At 38.0% G+C, this 15,337-nt stretch overlaps 3 protein-coding genes across 3 annotated transcripts in view; 1 reads left to right on the forward strand and 2 right to left on the reverse strand.

Moving 5' to 3' along the window:
- esn (espinas) overlaps positions 1-15,188 on the forward strand; it is a 39,451-nt gene extending 24,263 nt beyond the window's left edge. The window contains exons 3-8 of the mRNA XM_068290994.1: positions 378-559; positions 614-948; positions 8,597-8,710; positions 8,931-9,059; positions 12,821-13,024; positions 13,128-15,188. Of these exons, the coding sequence (XP_068147095.1) occupies positions 445-559; positions 614-948; positions 8,597-8,710; positions 8,931-9,059; positions 12,821-13,024; positions 13,128-14,516 (2,286 nt within the window). The 5' untranslated portion in view covers positions 378-444 and the 3' untranslated portion in view covers positions 14,517-15,188. The remainder of the gene's footprint in view (positions 1-377; positions 560-613; positions 949-8,596; positions 8,711-8,930; positions 9,060-12,820; positions 13,025-13,127) is intronic.
- On the reverse strand, positions 1,702-2,827 carry LOC137577797 (uncharacterized). Its single transcript, XM_068291345.1, has 3 exons — positions 2,762-2,827; positions 1,899-2,216; positions 1,702-1,842 (listed from the first exon to the last, which is right to left on the reverse strand). The coding sequence occupies exons 1-3, from the start codon at positions 2,825-2,827 to the stop codon at positions 1,702-1,704; spliced, it is 525 nt and encodes a 174-aa protein (XP_068147446.1).
- LOC137577798 (uncharacterized) lies at positions 4,013-4,821 on the reverse strand. Its single transcript, XM_068291346.1, has 3 exons — positions 4,813-4,821; positions 4,243-4,560; positions 4,013-4,177 (listed from the first exon to the last, which is right to left on the reverse strand). Exons 1-3 carry the CDS (start codon positions 4,819-4,821, stop codon positions 4,013-4,015), a joined length of 492 nt encoding a protein of 163 aa, XP_068147447.1.
- Positions 15,189-15,337: the final 149 nt, after the last annotated feature.

Below are 15,337 nucleotides of genomic sequence, written 5' to 3' on the forward strand. Positions count from 1 at the left end.
CACATGCCAGCCAGCAAAGCGGTCAAGCGAGCTTAAAACACAACAAAACATTTTTTATGTCTTTTTGGACGCTTCGCCTGAAACTTGGTGGCTGCTGCAATTTGGAGTTGTTCCATGAAATTGGACAACTGCACGCATGCGAGCAGCTGCAGCTGCCACCTTTTGGCCATAATTACACTGAGAGGGGCCCATTAGAAATACAGTGCAGGAATTAAATTGGAAGACTAATTGCAAATGAGTTTGGTTACATAGAAATAAATGTACATATATGCAGATGAGCGAGATGAGCATTTACGACAAGTGGAGACCACTTTGGCGTATGAGTAATCTTTCCCGTTATTAATGCTGTTTTCTTCTTTTTCCTGTGTCTATTGCAGTTCAGCGCACCTCAACCCTTTGATCAGTAAATACAAGCCCACACCCGCACCCCGGCAACAGCTCAAAATGCAGCAGCCCAACAGCAGTTACTATACGCAAACGGAGAGTGAATTGCTTCAACTGGAGGCTGGCGGTGCTAATCTCAGCTATGCCGCCTCGACAACCTCATCCACCTGCTCTGGTGGGGCACAGCCTCGCCACCATGACCATCTGACTGTCACTGGCAGCGCTGCAGTATCCTCCACATCACAGGCCAATAATCTGGATGTTCCCGGGCCTGCATCGGCGAGCAGTGGCAGTAGCGGCGGCAGCGTTGGACATGGACATTTCGTTTCGCCGCTGCAGCGTCGCCACTGTCAGCCACCCAGCCACTTGCCACTGAACTCAGTGGCCTCGCCATTGCGGCAGGCCAGCTATAAGTCAGCGGCCGCTGTCCAGGCCAGCCATGGCTATCATAGTCATAGCCACCATCAGCAGTTGGACTTTCAGCGCAACTCGCAGTCGGACGATGACAGCGGTTGTGCCTTGGAGGAATACACTTGGGTGCCACCGGGTCTGCGACCAGATCAGGTAAGAAAGGGTGGGCCAAGCCATCCATCCAGCAAATGTATAAACATATATGCAGCAATTTGTCGCAACTAATCAAGTGAAATCGAGGCATAGCCCCTGGGTCGGCCACCCGCTGTCAGCTGTTGCTTTCGTTTTAACACACACAAAAAAAAAAAATCCAGTTTCATTTTCAAAACATAACAAAATAAAAACACAACCATCAACAACAACAGCAACTTTAATTACAATCCAAAAATTATCGCCAAATCGATATCGACGGAAAAGCGAAAGCCAATGCATTTGGTAACGCTTTTTGTTTCATTTTGGTGTGTGTTTTTCTTGGGCAGCTGTTCAAATGCCTTTCTGCCCCTCTTACATAACAACTCTGGGAAAATAAAACGGAAAACGTTTCTTTTAACTGCTCCATATATATAAACCCCAATTCTGTCATTTGGCAACAGTTTTTCACCTTTTTCCTTTACCCTAACAAACTGAAAGTTGCAACCAATTGAAAAGAGCCATGTTTTTTCTAAAATAAGTTTTTCAGTGAGACAATCAGATAATAGTAAAATAAGTCATTTTAATCCTAAGCCTGATTGGGTGGAGAAATGGACCTGCCCTAGACTTAAACCTCTTACTGATATATTCACATCGAAAAACTAGAAATTTCCTATATTTTGCTCATCTTTTTATTCTGCTTAGTGGGGTTTAATTGATTTGAAACATTATTTTAACCTTTGGTCTATTTGGTTTTAGTTATTATTTTGTAAATCCTCAACATATTCGAAATAGAAATTTGTATATATGTTTTCCATAAAAAGCCCAGGTTAGACGAATTAAATATTCTCCAGTAGGCAAAGGAAGATTGTTCAAAAGTTCGGGTCGCAAATACAGATCCTTGACGATTTGTGAACCCTTGAATAAGAATTATTAAACTAAGTTTAAACAATCAAAGATTTTATTTGACTTACCACATAAGGGCAAGTGTGGTTAAGATTTGAGAAGTCTTTAACCTGTTTAAAGGCTAACATGATAAACGGATTGTAAGATTGTCTTTGAAATCGACATGCATCGATAGTTGTATTAAATAACCATGGCTTGTAGCCATTGGCTTTCTTTAAAATTTCCACGCGAAGGTCAATACTATTGGATGGCTTATAAACCGTGGCATTGACATTTAGCAAAACTTTATTTCGGGACACTGCCTTTAGACGACAATTGTGGAATTCAACCCAAGATTCATTTGAAGATTCACAAACTGCATTGGTTAATTTAAATACAACCGCCTCCTAGAATATAAAATGAACAATTATCAAAAACCGCTTTAGAATTTTAAGTTTTACTTACATTGAGAACAAAAAGTGTCAACGAAATTAATACGGAGAAGCGCTTGAAAATCATATTTAAGTGTTCGGATAGTGAGTGAATACTGAGTGTTTTTTAAATGACTTAATTTCTAGTGTTATGCTTTAATGGACTCAGACAACAATTTTATTTGGCAATCTAAAAATCTGAAGCAGAAACACAATTATTAACCCGTGATAGTTCTGTGTGAATTCGAGTGGAATAAAAGTGGGTTTGGATTTTGAATTTTAGAAATATCAAAGAAGCTAACTTCGGCTATGCCGAATAAACCTATACCCTTGCAGTCCCTTGTCAATAATGTTGAATACTTCAAATTTCGTTTTCTGTAAATCAATTTTGAGGTTTTATTTCGCTATACCCGCATTCTGGTGAACTGAGCAATGACGCGGATGAAGATACTACAACTCCTCAAATTTTCGTATACCACCACATGATATAGTGGTCCGATCGTAATCATTTTCATTCTTACCCTTGTCATAAGTAGCTTAAATACAAAGTTATATTCCAATAGCTTTACGGAGGGACAGATGGACATTGTTATATTGTCTTAGATTTTCATGCTGATCAAGAATATACAAATAAATACTTTATGGTGTCGGAAACATCTCCTTCTCTGTGTTACAAACATCTTAACTTTTTTATAATACCCTCTGACACATTTATCATTTACTGAATACCTTTTCAAACTTTAATGAAAGTTATCAGTTGATAAGTCCTCAGTATACTCAACATAATAATTTGTATTGAGCACACGTTGGCCATGAAAAAACCAGGTTATACGAATTTGATACTCCCCAGAAGGCAGCGGCAGTTTGTTCAATAAATCGTCTCTTAAGTATAAATCTTTAATGATTTGTGGACCCTGAAAAAGAAAAGTGTTGTAAAATTTAAATAAAATGTAACCAAACAGACTATAATCTTTGACTCACCACATATGGACAAGTATGATTTATATTTGTATAGTCTCGAAATTGATTATACACCATTATCACTGAAGGATTATATTGGTGTTTTTGAAATCGGCAGCCGTCAATTGTTGTGTTGATCAACCATGGCTTGAAGCCATTAGCTTTCTTAAGAACTTCTACGCGAATTTCGACACGACTGGTTGGTATATATATTGTTCCGTTGAAATTAAAGATAACTTTATTTCGAGCTACCGCCTTCAATCGGCAAGTGTGGACCTCAATCCATGATTTGTTAAATGATTCACATTTCACATTGGTAAATTTATATACAATCGCCTCCTAATATAATGAATTCATTAATGTTGTATTAGTTAAAAAACAAATATAATAAATTTACCTACAGTATTAGGACTGGAGTGAAGGATAAAAAGTATTAAAGGAATCAGGATCAGTTGGGCCAAGAAGCGTTTGAAATACATCTTTCAAAGGTCAACCCGTTTCTGTGCTTTTTTAATAATCTTTATTTTATATATACGTTATGCATGAACTATCACAAATTTCATAACGCAACATAGCCCATATAAAACTGATCATAATCTAGCTTAGACTTCGCTGGTGTTGTGGCTATTCGATCAGAAAACGATGTGGAATTTTCTGATTCCGAAAATTTAAATTTACCATTAAACCATGTATATTGTAGATTGTATCAGCGATGTGTCATTCAAAGTCATCTAAAAACAAATAATTACAGAGTTTTCTTTTAAGTTAAGTTCCATCGAATTTTCAACAAGTTTTATAAATAAATAAGAACTCTAAGATAACAATAAATCTTCAACATATTCAAAATAGTAATTTGTATCGAGCACGTGTTCGCCATGAAAAAACCAAGTTATTCGAAAGTTATACTCCCCAGAAGGCATGGGTAGATTGTTTAATAACTCTGGTCTTAAATACAAATCCTTAATGATTTGGGGACCCTTAAAAGAAATAAAGTTTCGAATTAAATTCAAGTGTGGCCAATTAGATACATCCTTACACTTACTATGTATGGGCAAGTATGATTTAAATTTGAGTAATCTCGAAACTGATTATACATTAAAATAACCAACGGATTATAAAGTTGTCTATGGAATCTGCACACGTCGAGCGTTGTATTAAATAACCATGGCTTAAAGCCATTGGCCTTTTTGAAAACTTCTACCCGAATGTCAATACGATAGGCTGGAATATATATTGTTCCATTGAAATTTAAAAGAGCCTTATTTCGAGCCACAGCCTTCAAACGACAAGTGTGAACCTCAATCCACGATTTGTTAAATGATTCACATTTCACATTGGTAAATTTAAATACAACAGCATCCTTAAAAGTGTTTTAAAAATTATTGAATTTAATTTGAAATATGTATACCTACATTAACATGACTGGAGTGAAGGATAAAAAGTGTTGAAGGAATTATAATCAGTTGGACTATAAAGCGTTTGAAATGCATCTTTCAAAGGTTATACAGAAACTGTATTTTTCAAATGGCTTCATTTTGTATAAATATTTAATTTATTCTAAAGATAATTGCACACAGCGCAAAAAAAAGTAAAACAGAGGACCTGAACTTACTTCGGCCATGTTGAAGTTTGTATACCCTGCCAACTTTTCTTTTTGTTTTACATATTTGAAAAAAATTTCTTGATCTGTAGCTCGGTTTAGAAGGAGTTTGCGGACGGACGGACATTGCTATATGAGTTCTTTTCGTGGTGCTAATTAAGAATATATATTCTTAGATTAGATTCTTCCTTCTATGCTTTGCACTCTTCTGACCATAATCAATATACCCATTTTGCAAGGGTATAAGGATCGCAATCGAACTCAGAGCTTGTGGATTTTTTTGACTATTTAATCAGAAAATGATTTTAAATGGTTTGATTCTAAAACTAACTCCATCCAATCACATTATTGATTATATCAGTGAATGAGACATTCAAAGTCATTTCCGGAAACTCAAAAGGTTTATAAAATGGACTAATATCCAACATGTTTTCTACCCTTATGAGTTTTCCTTGATACTACTTTTGTTTATTAATGTGAAATATTTAATAAATAAGAACACTATGATGACAATAAATCCTCAACATATTCAAAATAGTAATTTGTAACAAGCACACGATTACCATGAAAAAACCAAGTTATTCGAAAGTTATACTCCCCAGAAGGGGAGTGGGTAGATGGGTAGATTGTTTAATAACTCGTGTTTTAAATAAAAATCCTTAATAATTTGGGGACCCTTGAATAAAATAAAATTTTTCTTAAATTTAAGCAAACAAACACTATTTTTTTGGCTTACTTTATAAGGGCAAGTATGATTTATGTTTGTAGAGTTTCGAAATTGATTATAAACCATAATGGCCAACGGATTATATTGTTGTCTTACAAATCGGCAGCAGTCGATTGTTGTATTAAATAACCATGGTTTATAGCCATTGGCCTTCTTTAAAACTTCTACCCGAATGTAAATACGATCGGCTGGACTAAATATTGTCCCATTGAAGTTAAAGATTACTTTATTTCGAGCCACTGCTTTTAGTCGGCAAGTGTGAACCTCAAACCAGGATTTGTTGAAGGATTCACATTTCACATTGGTAAATTTAAATATGACAGCATCCTGAAAAAATGGTTTTAAAAATATTAAATTTAATTTGAAAGATATTTGTACCTACATTAACCTGACTGTAGTGAAGGATTATAAAAACAATTAAAGGAATTTGGATCAGATGGACTATAAAGCGTTTGAAATGCATCTTTCAAAGGTTATACAGAAACTAAATTTATCAAATGAGTTTATTTTGCACCAAAGTACTTTGGGACTATTATAATTAATCTATTTATAATTGAACGTAGTTCATTTATGATATAACTCACAATCAGACACCCCAAATCAGTTCTCCATCTCACTCTCTCTCTTCCTTTCTTTCTGTCTCTATCTAATTCTCTACCAATCGCTGTATTTTAAATAAAAATGACATTTGAAAAAACGACGTCTTTATTTATAAGTCTTCAACGTATTCGAAATTAAAATTTGTATTCGCCACATGTTGTCCGTGAAAATTCCACGTTATTTGAAATAAATACTCTCCAGTTGGCCAAGGTAGATTGTTTAACAACTCGTTTCTTAAATAAAGATTCTTAATAATTTGAGGGCCCTGAAATGTAACACAAGAGTCCGTTCTTGTAATTTTATTGGCTATGACAGGTAACTTACTATATACGGGCAGGTGTGATTTAAATTGGAGAATTCCCGAAATTGATTGTAGATTAAAATGACAAATGGATTGTAAAGTTGTCTGTGGAATCTGCACACGTCGAGAGTTGTATTAAACAACCATGGTTGGTAGGTATTGGCCTTCTTAAAGACTTCTACACGAATGTCAATCCGATTGGCCGGCACGAACACCGTGCAGTTCATATTAAAAACTGCTTTGTTTCGGGCTACAGCTTTTAAGCGGCAAGCGTGAAAGTCCACCCAGGATTTGTTGAAGGATTCGCACTTTGCGTTCGTAAATTTAAAAATGACAGCATCCTGAATTGAACGATTAATGAATATTGCAAATTATGTTATTATGTTACTTACGTTAACGTTGCAGTAGTTAAAAATAAATAAAAATATAGAAAATATTAATATAAACGGGCTGAGTAGATGTCTTATACTCATAGTTCGAAACCTAACTTTATGGCGGAGTTGGTTTATGTTTAGACGAATGTTAATATTTCAAATTAAAATTAGTACAATTCGAAAATGTTTTGATGTACCAATAAAGTGATAACCAAGCCAGAAGCACCTTACGCTCTTGTTTATAAACTATTCAAATTTTTATGATAGAATAACTGGTTTTAACTAAAATGATCTCATTTAGTAGTCACGATTGATGCTTCTGAATTAGTTAGTGTTTGACAAAATTGCTCCATTTCACGCTTCAAAAATACAGAAAATTCTTAAATGCTTCTATTGTTTTTAACAATTTTATTAGTTCCAGTTAATGTATACGTTATAAAGTAAACAAAGTATTTTTGAATGGATATAATCTTCACATCTGATTGGTGATGCATTTTTTTGTAGAAAGTTCTCCAGTTTAATTTTTCTTTTCATACTTAGAATCGTAATCATTGAATTTAAAGGGGAAGAGTAGATAATTTTCCATCATCCTTTCCTTTCCTCTACTTTTAATCAAACTGGCGATTTGTTTGAATATCAGCTTTGCCTTGGAGTGCTCGTGAGCTTGTAAGAGTGTTTGTTTCATATAATAAATTTAAAACATTTGCTTTCCTCGACTTGCTTACTTCATTATTTATCAAGACTTATTATCATCTTACAAATATGTACAAAGATTTCAATTTGATTTGCTTACTCAATAAAATTTAACTTGATAAAAATGAAAAATTATAAATCCTCAACATATTCGAAGTTAAAATTTGTATTGAATACATATTTGTCATGGAAAAACCAAGTAACACAAACCTTATACTCTCCAGATGGAACAGGTAAATTATTCAACAATTCGTGCCTCAAATAAAAACCTTTTACAATTTGCGGTCCCTTAAATAAGATAATGAAAATTATGACAATCGGGATCAAAAGCTCAGTTATACTTACCACATATGGACAAGTATGATTTAAGTTTGAAAAGTCACGAAACTGATTATAGATCAATATAAGAAGAGAATTATAATTTTTCCTTTGGAATTTGCACACATCGATGGTTGTATTAAATAACCATGGTTTGTAGCCATTAGCTTTCTTTAATATTTCGACACGAACGTTTATCCGATTGGCCGGAGCAAAAATCGTGGCGTTCAAATTGAAAGCTATTTTGTTTCGGGCTACAGCTTTTAGGCGGCAAGTGTGAAAGTCAATCCAGGATTTATTGACTGATTCACATTGTGCATTGGTTAGTTTGAATGTAACAGTGTCCTTTAGAAAAAAACGCGATTAAGTTGGAAAGTATTAGGAATTTATGATTCTTACAATAACATGGTTGGAGTTCAGAATAAAAAGAATTGTTGGTATAAGAAACAATTGGACAATGAAGCGGTTGAAACACATGCTTCGAAGGTTGAGTTGTTACTAATGGGTAAATGGTTAAATCAACGTGAACTATAGGCCTAACCAACTATAAAAACGCTTTAAATACCATCATTACAATGTTGATAAAATCAATATTATTAACAAATATTTTCTATACATAGAATATTTAATGACTCTATTGATACACACTCGTATTTGTCATGGATTAGTTGCTTCAGTGAAAGTATTTACGGTGAATTGTATATCATGATTTTTAATTTGTTTGGGGCTTAAGATTATGGATATTTTCATGCAATTTCATTTGTCATTTTTCTCTTTTTGCAGGTTCGTTTGTATTTTAGCCAACTGCCCGATGATAAAGTGCCCTATGTGAACAGTCCTGGTGAAAAGTATCGTGTTAAACAATTGCTGCACCAGCTGCCACCCCAAGATAACGAAGTGAGTATAAGCCAACAGATGGAAACAAGTGGCAACGGCCAAAGAAATGCACTGCTAAAGTAGCTCGTAAAAGATACAGCATGAATGGTAAAAGACCAGATTGAAAATCTGTTGCCATTTTTCTCGTCTTCTGCCTTTGTTGTGCAAAAGAAAAAAGATCTTTTAATTAAAATTTACGTATACAACAAAGTTTTCTCAACCCTTCCCCTTTTGTTTGCAGGTGCGCTACTGCCATTCACTGAGCGATGAAGAGCGCAAGGAGTTGCGCATCTTCTCGGCCCAAAGGAAACGGGAGGCACTTGGCCGTGGAGCCGTGCGTCTGCTGTCCGATGAAAGACCCTGCAAGGGGGTAAGTTTCATAAAACAATTTTTCCAGCTCCCACTTTTTGCTCAGTTCTTCGCCTTTTTCTCTCCATACTTTTCTTTTAATTGTGATAAGAATTTGCATTTTATGATTAACAAAACGGCAAAAGCAAAAGATGAAAAACGAACGAAACTGTCAGAAAAGTTTCGATTTCATTTTTGGCCTCGCTGGGCAAAGTTTTTCATCCTAGCAACAAAACCAAACAAACAAAAAAAAAAAAAAGCAGATTCTTTTGCCACAATGGGACAAAAAAAAAAAAACAATGAGGAGCCAACTCAACTCAAACGTCTTGAAATAAAAGATGACAAAAAGATTTCATTAAGTACACTCTTAGCAAACGGCACAGAAAAAACAGAAAAGTAGAAACGTTGTTGCAAAAACAATTGCAGTAACTTGGCTCTGACAGCATAAAGGTTTCTTTTCTCTCTCTCTCTCTCTCTCTCTCTCTCTCTTTCTGTGTTTTTTTGTCTCAGCTGAAAGTGAATGGAGACGACCGATGCAATGTAATGGCATTAAAGCACAAAGGGAGTAGTACCATGAAATAGTAGGAAAAAAAAAGAAACCCTGCCCTCTCTATGCTAACTAAATTTGCATTGTTATTAGCTGCGGGTCCGAAGTCGGTGTTGGTGCCGGTGTCGATGTCCGTGTCGGTAATATGAAGTGAACTGAAGTTCTTCTTGGTGCGTAACAACTGCAACTCGAAGTTGTGCACTTGCCAGCCATTCGAGTCACTCGACTTCAGCCATCTTCCTTTTAGATAGTTTGCAGCTCGATTTTATTGTGTTCACATTCGCCACTCGTAAAACTTATTAAAAACTTTATGCCGCATCTTTGGCCAGAACTTGGCGTGTCTGGGTTCTAGCCTTAAAGTTCTATGCATGCATCATGGTTGGAGTTGGACAATAATCAGCGTAAAGTTTTTACTCTGAACTTTGATTTTATTGTAGTTTATGCCATTTGCGTGCTAGACAACTCAATAGATGTACAGTTTTGTATCTCTTAGAAAGTTAGTTCTTACGCCTCAATAAGTAATACTAAATATGAGACTATGTTTACATGTATTTTATAGGTGGCTTTGATTCATGTTTGATTAACTCTTCACTTAATATGGAATAGAATGACAATCGAACTTTAAAGAGAAACATATTTAAAGTATTAGTTGAAGGAAAATCAGTTAGTTGTTCAATTCTTTAGCCATTTCTACTCCCAGTTTGAGTTTTTTTTTTATCAAAATTGGAAGATTAAACCGTACAGTTGAAACTTGTCCATACAATTTTCCTATAAAATCAATTTTCGGAAAAACAGAAAAATTTCTTGTCCAGGACAAAGAAGGGAAATGGCTTTTAAAATTCACAAAACATAACTGACTTGCTAAATGGACGTTTAAAATGCGCACAAAAGAAACATCCCTGTCTATCACATAAGCAGTCTCATCATCTAAAATTATGAAAGGAAATTTTATGAAAACGCTCAATGATCCTGAATGCTGCCAAAAAAATAAAAAGGGGAAGCACGGATATTCAGTGAAGCGTTAAAGAGTCGCTACAACTCTAGGAACGGCTGTGTCAAAGCCAAACTGGCAATGATTTACCCTACCCGCGATGAAACCCTTCAGATTTTCCACACGACCAACAACAATGGGGACTGATGGAACCAAGTTGACAAGGATGTGACACTGAAGGTCGCCATGACAACGATGAAATAATTATAAGAAAAAGCCATCAGCCCTAGTGCATGAAAAATACTTTATTGTTAGTAAGGGAAAAATTGAAGTTGCCTCGTTGTTTTTTGAGGTAGTCACACAGAGGGTTGAGGGGGAAGAAAAGAAAGGTAAGGCTCGCTGAATGCTAAACGAAAAGTTTATGTACTGAAAAGGGCATGATAACGAGCGTCATTAATAATTTGAGCTTCCATTCCGGGGCCGAAGCCGGAAATTGTCTTGCTTGTCTGCCACGGAAAGTTTGTCGCGGAAAGTTAGATTAATTCAGACACGAAATGGGTTAGCAAGGATAACGCCTTCTCAGGGTCAGTTAGGTGCCTGGGAACACCTCCTTCAAGCATTCAGACAGTCAGACAGACAAGCTAAAGGGCAGGCTGCAACAATTTGTCAATAGCATAATTGTCTGGCAAAGCCTCTGCAGGGGATTGCCAACTTGTGGGATTAATTGGATTGATAAGATAAATGAGCAGCGATTGCTTATATTTACATGACATTTAGCCAAGCAAAAGCCGGCTCAGCCAATGAAAAATGCCAATTTAAGTGTACAGATTTTACTGCCGAGTTTTCATTCCGAAGAAATTTCGTGAAGTAAACAAAGTTTTGTACTTGTCGTCACCGCAAAAACTACTTAAAGCGATTTTCCGGCAAAAGTTCTTTTGGTTTTTGTCTCTGTGTGTGTGTGGCAAACCGCAGTAAAGTGCAAGGGAAAAGTACAAACAAAGTCCTTCAACTTGAAATGCGTCATTAGCCAAGTGACAGAGAGAGGGGAAAAGATGGCGAACGACAGGAAACTGAGAGGAAGTGAGCCTAATTAAAGTGCGTAGCTGTACTTTTTTTTTTTAAGGGATTCTTTTTTACCCCACTCCAGGCGATAAATTTTTAGAGTTGGCAACAATTAACGACGCATGCAGAGTGGATGTTGGAGGCTACTTACGCTCCATGGAAATTATCAACCCTGTACAGTCGTCGGCGGTAGTCAATGGTGGAGCTCCACGGTTCCAGGGCTTTGGCTGTCAATGTTTAATGGCTTGCAAAAGTAAATGTTGATTGCGGGGAGGGACAACGTGGGGGCATCGTCATCATCAGACTGAGGTTTAATAGCCTGGAAAGTTAAGAAGCTGCGGCAGGCAAAACCAAATGAACGAAGACGTCTTCAGCTTGCGGCTTTTGCGGTGGCGTTAGGTAATTTGCCTGCCCTCCAAAAAGAAGCGCAGAAAAAGAAGAATAACCCCTAAACTGAAGATGGTGCAAATTGGCAGAGACTTGTTGTAGCTCACAGTCTGCATGTGCTAAACCTGAGGCTGTAATAGGTCATATATCAATGTGGTTAGACTAATTGCCAAGTTACATTGTGAGAGAAACTATGTTGTGTACGTACTGTAGTTACCTTTAAACGAATGGTGACCCCGACGTATGAACGATTTGAGAGCGCATCGAAATGTTAGTAGCCTTACGTTTCAGCCTTCTCTAACTGTTTATGGTTCTCCTGCTGCCGCATACATTTCTTTCTGTGAAAATGAGTTCATTATGCGAACACATTTAACTTTAACGAGTTGAGTTGAGGTCGGTAGTCATTAAAATACTGCGTTACATTTTCCTAGAGACCACTTGGCCAACGGTTTTAAAGTGTTGCTCGATGTCTCTTACAGTGTTTCCCTCCCCATCTACATCTCCATCTCCATCTCCATCTGCCTCTCTCTGGGGAGCAATACTTGGTGGCCGGCAGCTATTTTTGCATTATTTCCGTTTTGGAAGCAAAACCCACAGAGCAGGCAACAGCATAGAGCAGTGGCAACTTTGCCTGACTGTCCTGGTTGTCCTGGCTCTGGCTCGTCGTGTCCGCGCTTGGGGCGGCTTAAGCGTTTTATTACCGTTATTTAGCATTTATAGTCGCTTAAATATATGTACATTTTGCGCCCCGGCCAGGAGCCAGAGCAGACGCTGCAGATTTTTATCGCTCGAAGAACTTTTAGCATATTTCTGTTATTTATACCGATTTACCTTTTCTCTCCTCTCTTTTTTGCAGTGCGAGGAACAACTCTCGGGTGGTGACATTGTGGTCTTTGCTCAGCGTTTGGGCGCCCAAGTCTGTTGGCATCCGGGCTGCTTTGTCTGCAGTGTGTGCAAGGAGTTGCTGGTGGACTTGATATACTTTCAACGGGATGGCAATTTGTATTGCGGACGGCATCACGCCGAAACTCAGAAACCAAGATGTTCCTCCTGTGATGAGGTGAGTGAGGTCCTTCAAGAGCAGAAGCAGAAACTTTTGTGACCGAATAAGGATAGATTTCATGTCGGATTTCTTGTTTTCCTTGTCGTTGTTTCTCACATAGATCATCTTCTCCGATGAATGCACCGAGGCAGAGGGTCACACTTGGCACATGAAGCATTTTGCCTGCCAAGAGTGTGAACATCAATTAGGTGGTCAGCGCTACATTATGAGGGAATCCAAACCATATTGTTTGGCCTGCTTTGACACCATGTTTGCCGAGTACTGCGACTACTGTGGTGAGGTTATAGGCGTGGACCAGGGCCAGATGAGTCACGATGGCCAGCACTGGCATGCCACGGATCAATGCTTCAGTTGCTGCACTTGCCGCTGCTCCCTGCTGGGCAGACCCTTCCTGCCCCGTCGTGGCACCATCTATTGCTCTATAGCGTGCAGCAAGGGTGAACCACCAACGCCATCGGACACCAGCTCAGGCCCCCAATTGCGCCCGACGCATCGCGCTTCCACATCCAGTCAAATAGCCAGGTCACCCAGACGCACTGGCGAGTCCAGAGATACAAGGGGTGCAGGAGATAATGCTAAGAAGAGTCACAGTCACAAAAGTTCTGGCAGCGCTGGTGATTTGCTAGAGCGTCAAGAGCGCAAGCGAATGGAAGCTGCCGGTGTGGCTGATCTATTGTTGGGAGGAGGAGTTCCTGGCATGCCGCGTCCAGCTCATCCACCGCCCATCGACCTTACAGAACTGGGCATTAGTCTGGATAACATATGCGCTGGCGACAAGTCTATCTTTGGCGACACTCAGCTAACATCGTCTATGCCCGACATGCTTCTCTCCAAGGCTGAAGATTCCCACAGCTATCAGAGCATTGACAAAATCAATCTAAACTCACCCACAAACTCGGACATGACTCAAAGCACCCAAGAGTTGGCCAATGAACTGGAGTTGGACAATGAACCCATTCGTGAACTACCCCACGATGGCTATGAGCAATTGTTCGGCAAGCCAGGCCAAGATGCTGAGGAGGAGCATTTGGATAATCGCCCGCTTAAAGAGGTGCGTTTCCATAGTGTGCAGGATACAATGTCCCGGTCCAAAAGCTACACAGATAACTCCAACGCACGACGTCGTCGCCGGAGACGTAATCAATCGCGTAGCTCCTCGGAAATGCAAATCAATCAGACAAATCTCCGACTCCATAATGCACAGACTCAAGCCGGCCCAGGAGCCCTCAATCTAGTAAGCAATCTGGATAACTGCGATGTGGCCAGCATTTGCTCCACCTGCTCGTCCAGCTCTTCGAGTGACATGGATGACTATGTCTATCGGCTGCCAGCCCGCAAACACTATGGCGGTGTTCGTGTCGCCTATGTGCCCAACGATGCCCTGGCATATGAGAGGAAGAAGAAACTGGCTCAATCTTCGCATGAGCCCCAAACAACCAATGGCATTCCAGCGATTATGCACGAGAGTAAGAATTGCACAATATCATGACCACCTCCCATTTTACCGCCTCCGCCGCTCAATTTGGGGAGCTACTACATATTAGATACCATTCTGGAAGAACAGTCATCCATGTTGCCCGAAAAGAAACCAGGTTGCCTGAGACGTGTTTGGAATTTCTTTGGCTTGGGTAAGCACAGAAATGGCAGTGGAAACGGCAGTGGGACTGTCTATGGGTATGGAAATGCCAATGGACGTTTATACAGCGTGTAAATAGAACATATCGAAAAGGAAGACAACTGTATTATATACAAATCTATACATATACTATTCCAACTTTGTACAAAGCAAAAAACTTCACATATATCATATTTGCATTTACATTTAGTCTACTCTTAGCATTAGTTTAAGCAACAAACAGCGAAAACCGAGAACGCAATCAACGAACAATAAATACACAGATATTAAAAAAACAGAAACTGCCAACGAAACAAATAACAAATACAAAATACACAAGGGGGAAAAGTGAAAGTCTCTCAAATATAGCCAAATGTGCAATAATTTTTTTCCAATAGCAAAAAATAAAGAAGAACTTCAACTTAGCTTCCACTTCATCTAAATAGATATGCAAAATGATTTCTTTTTTAAAACATATTGTTAAGCATTCTTTTGTTAAACATTTAAATGCCAAGATTTATGTAATTTGGCGAAACTTTCTCTTCCCTCGGGCGAAAGTGAAACTTGTGTTATAGAACTATCATTATCATGTATTTTTTCTTCTTTTTTTTTTTTTTTTTTTTTTTGAATGATGTAAGAAGAACGAAATTTAAATGATAACAATTTTTAATTGATTTGTTTAACGATAAGATAAT

Source organism: Drosophila tropicalis, unplaced genomic scaffold (assembly GCF_018151085.1).
Source record: "Drosophila tropicalis isolate 14030-0801.00 unplaced genomic scaffold, ASM1815108v1 contig_593, whole genome shotgun sequence".
NCBI classification, from domain to species: Eukaryota; Metazoa; Arthropoda; class Insecta; order Diptera; family Drosophilidae; genus Drosophila; species Drosophila tropicalis.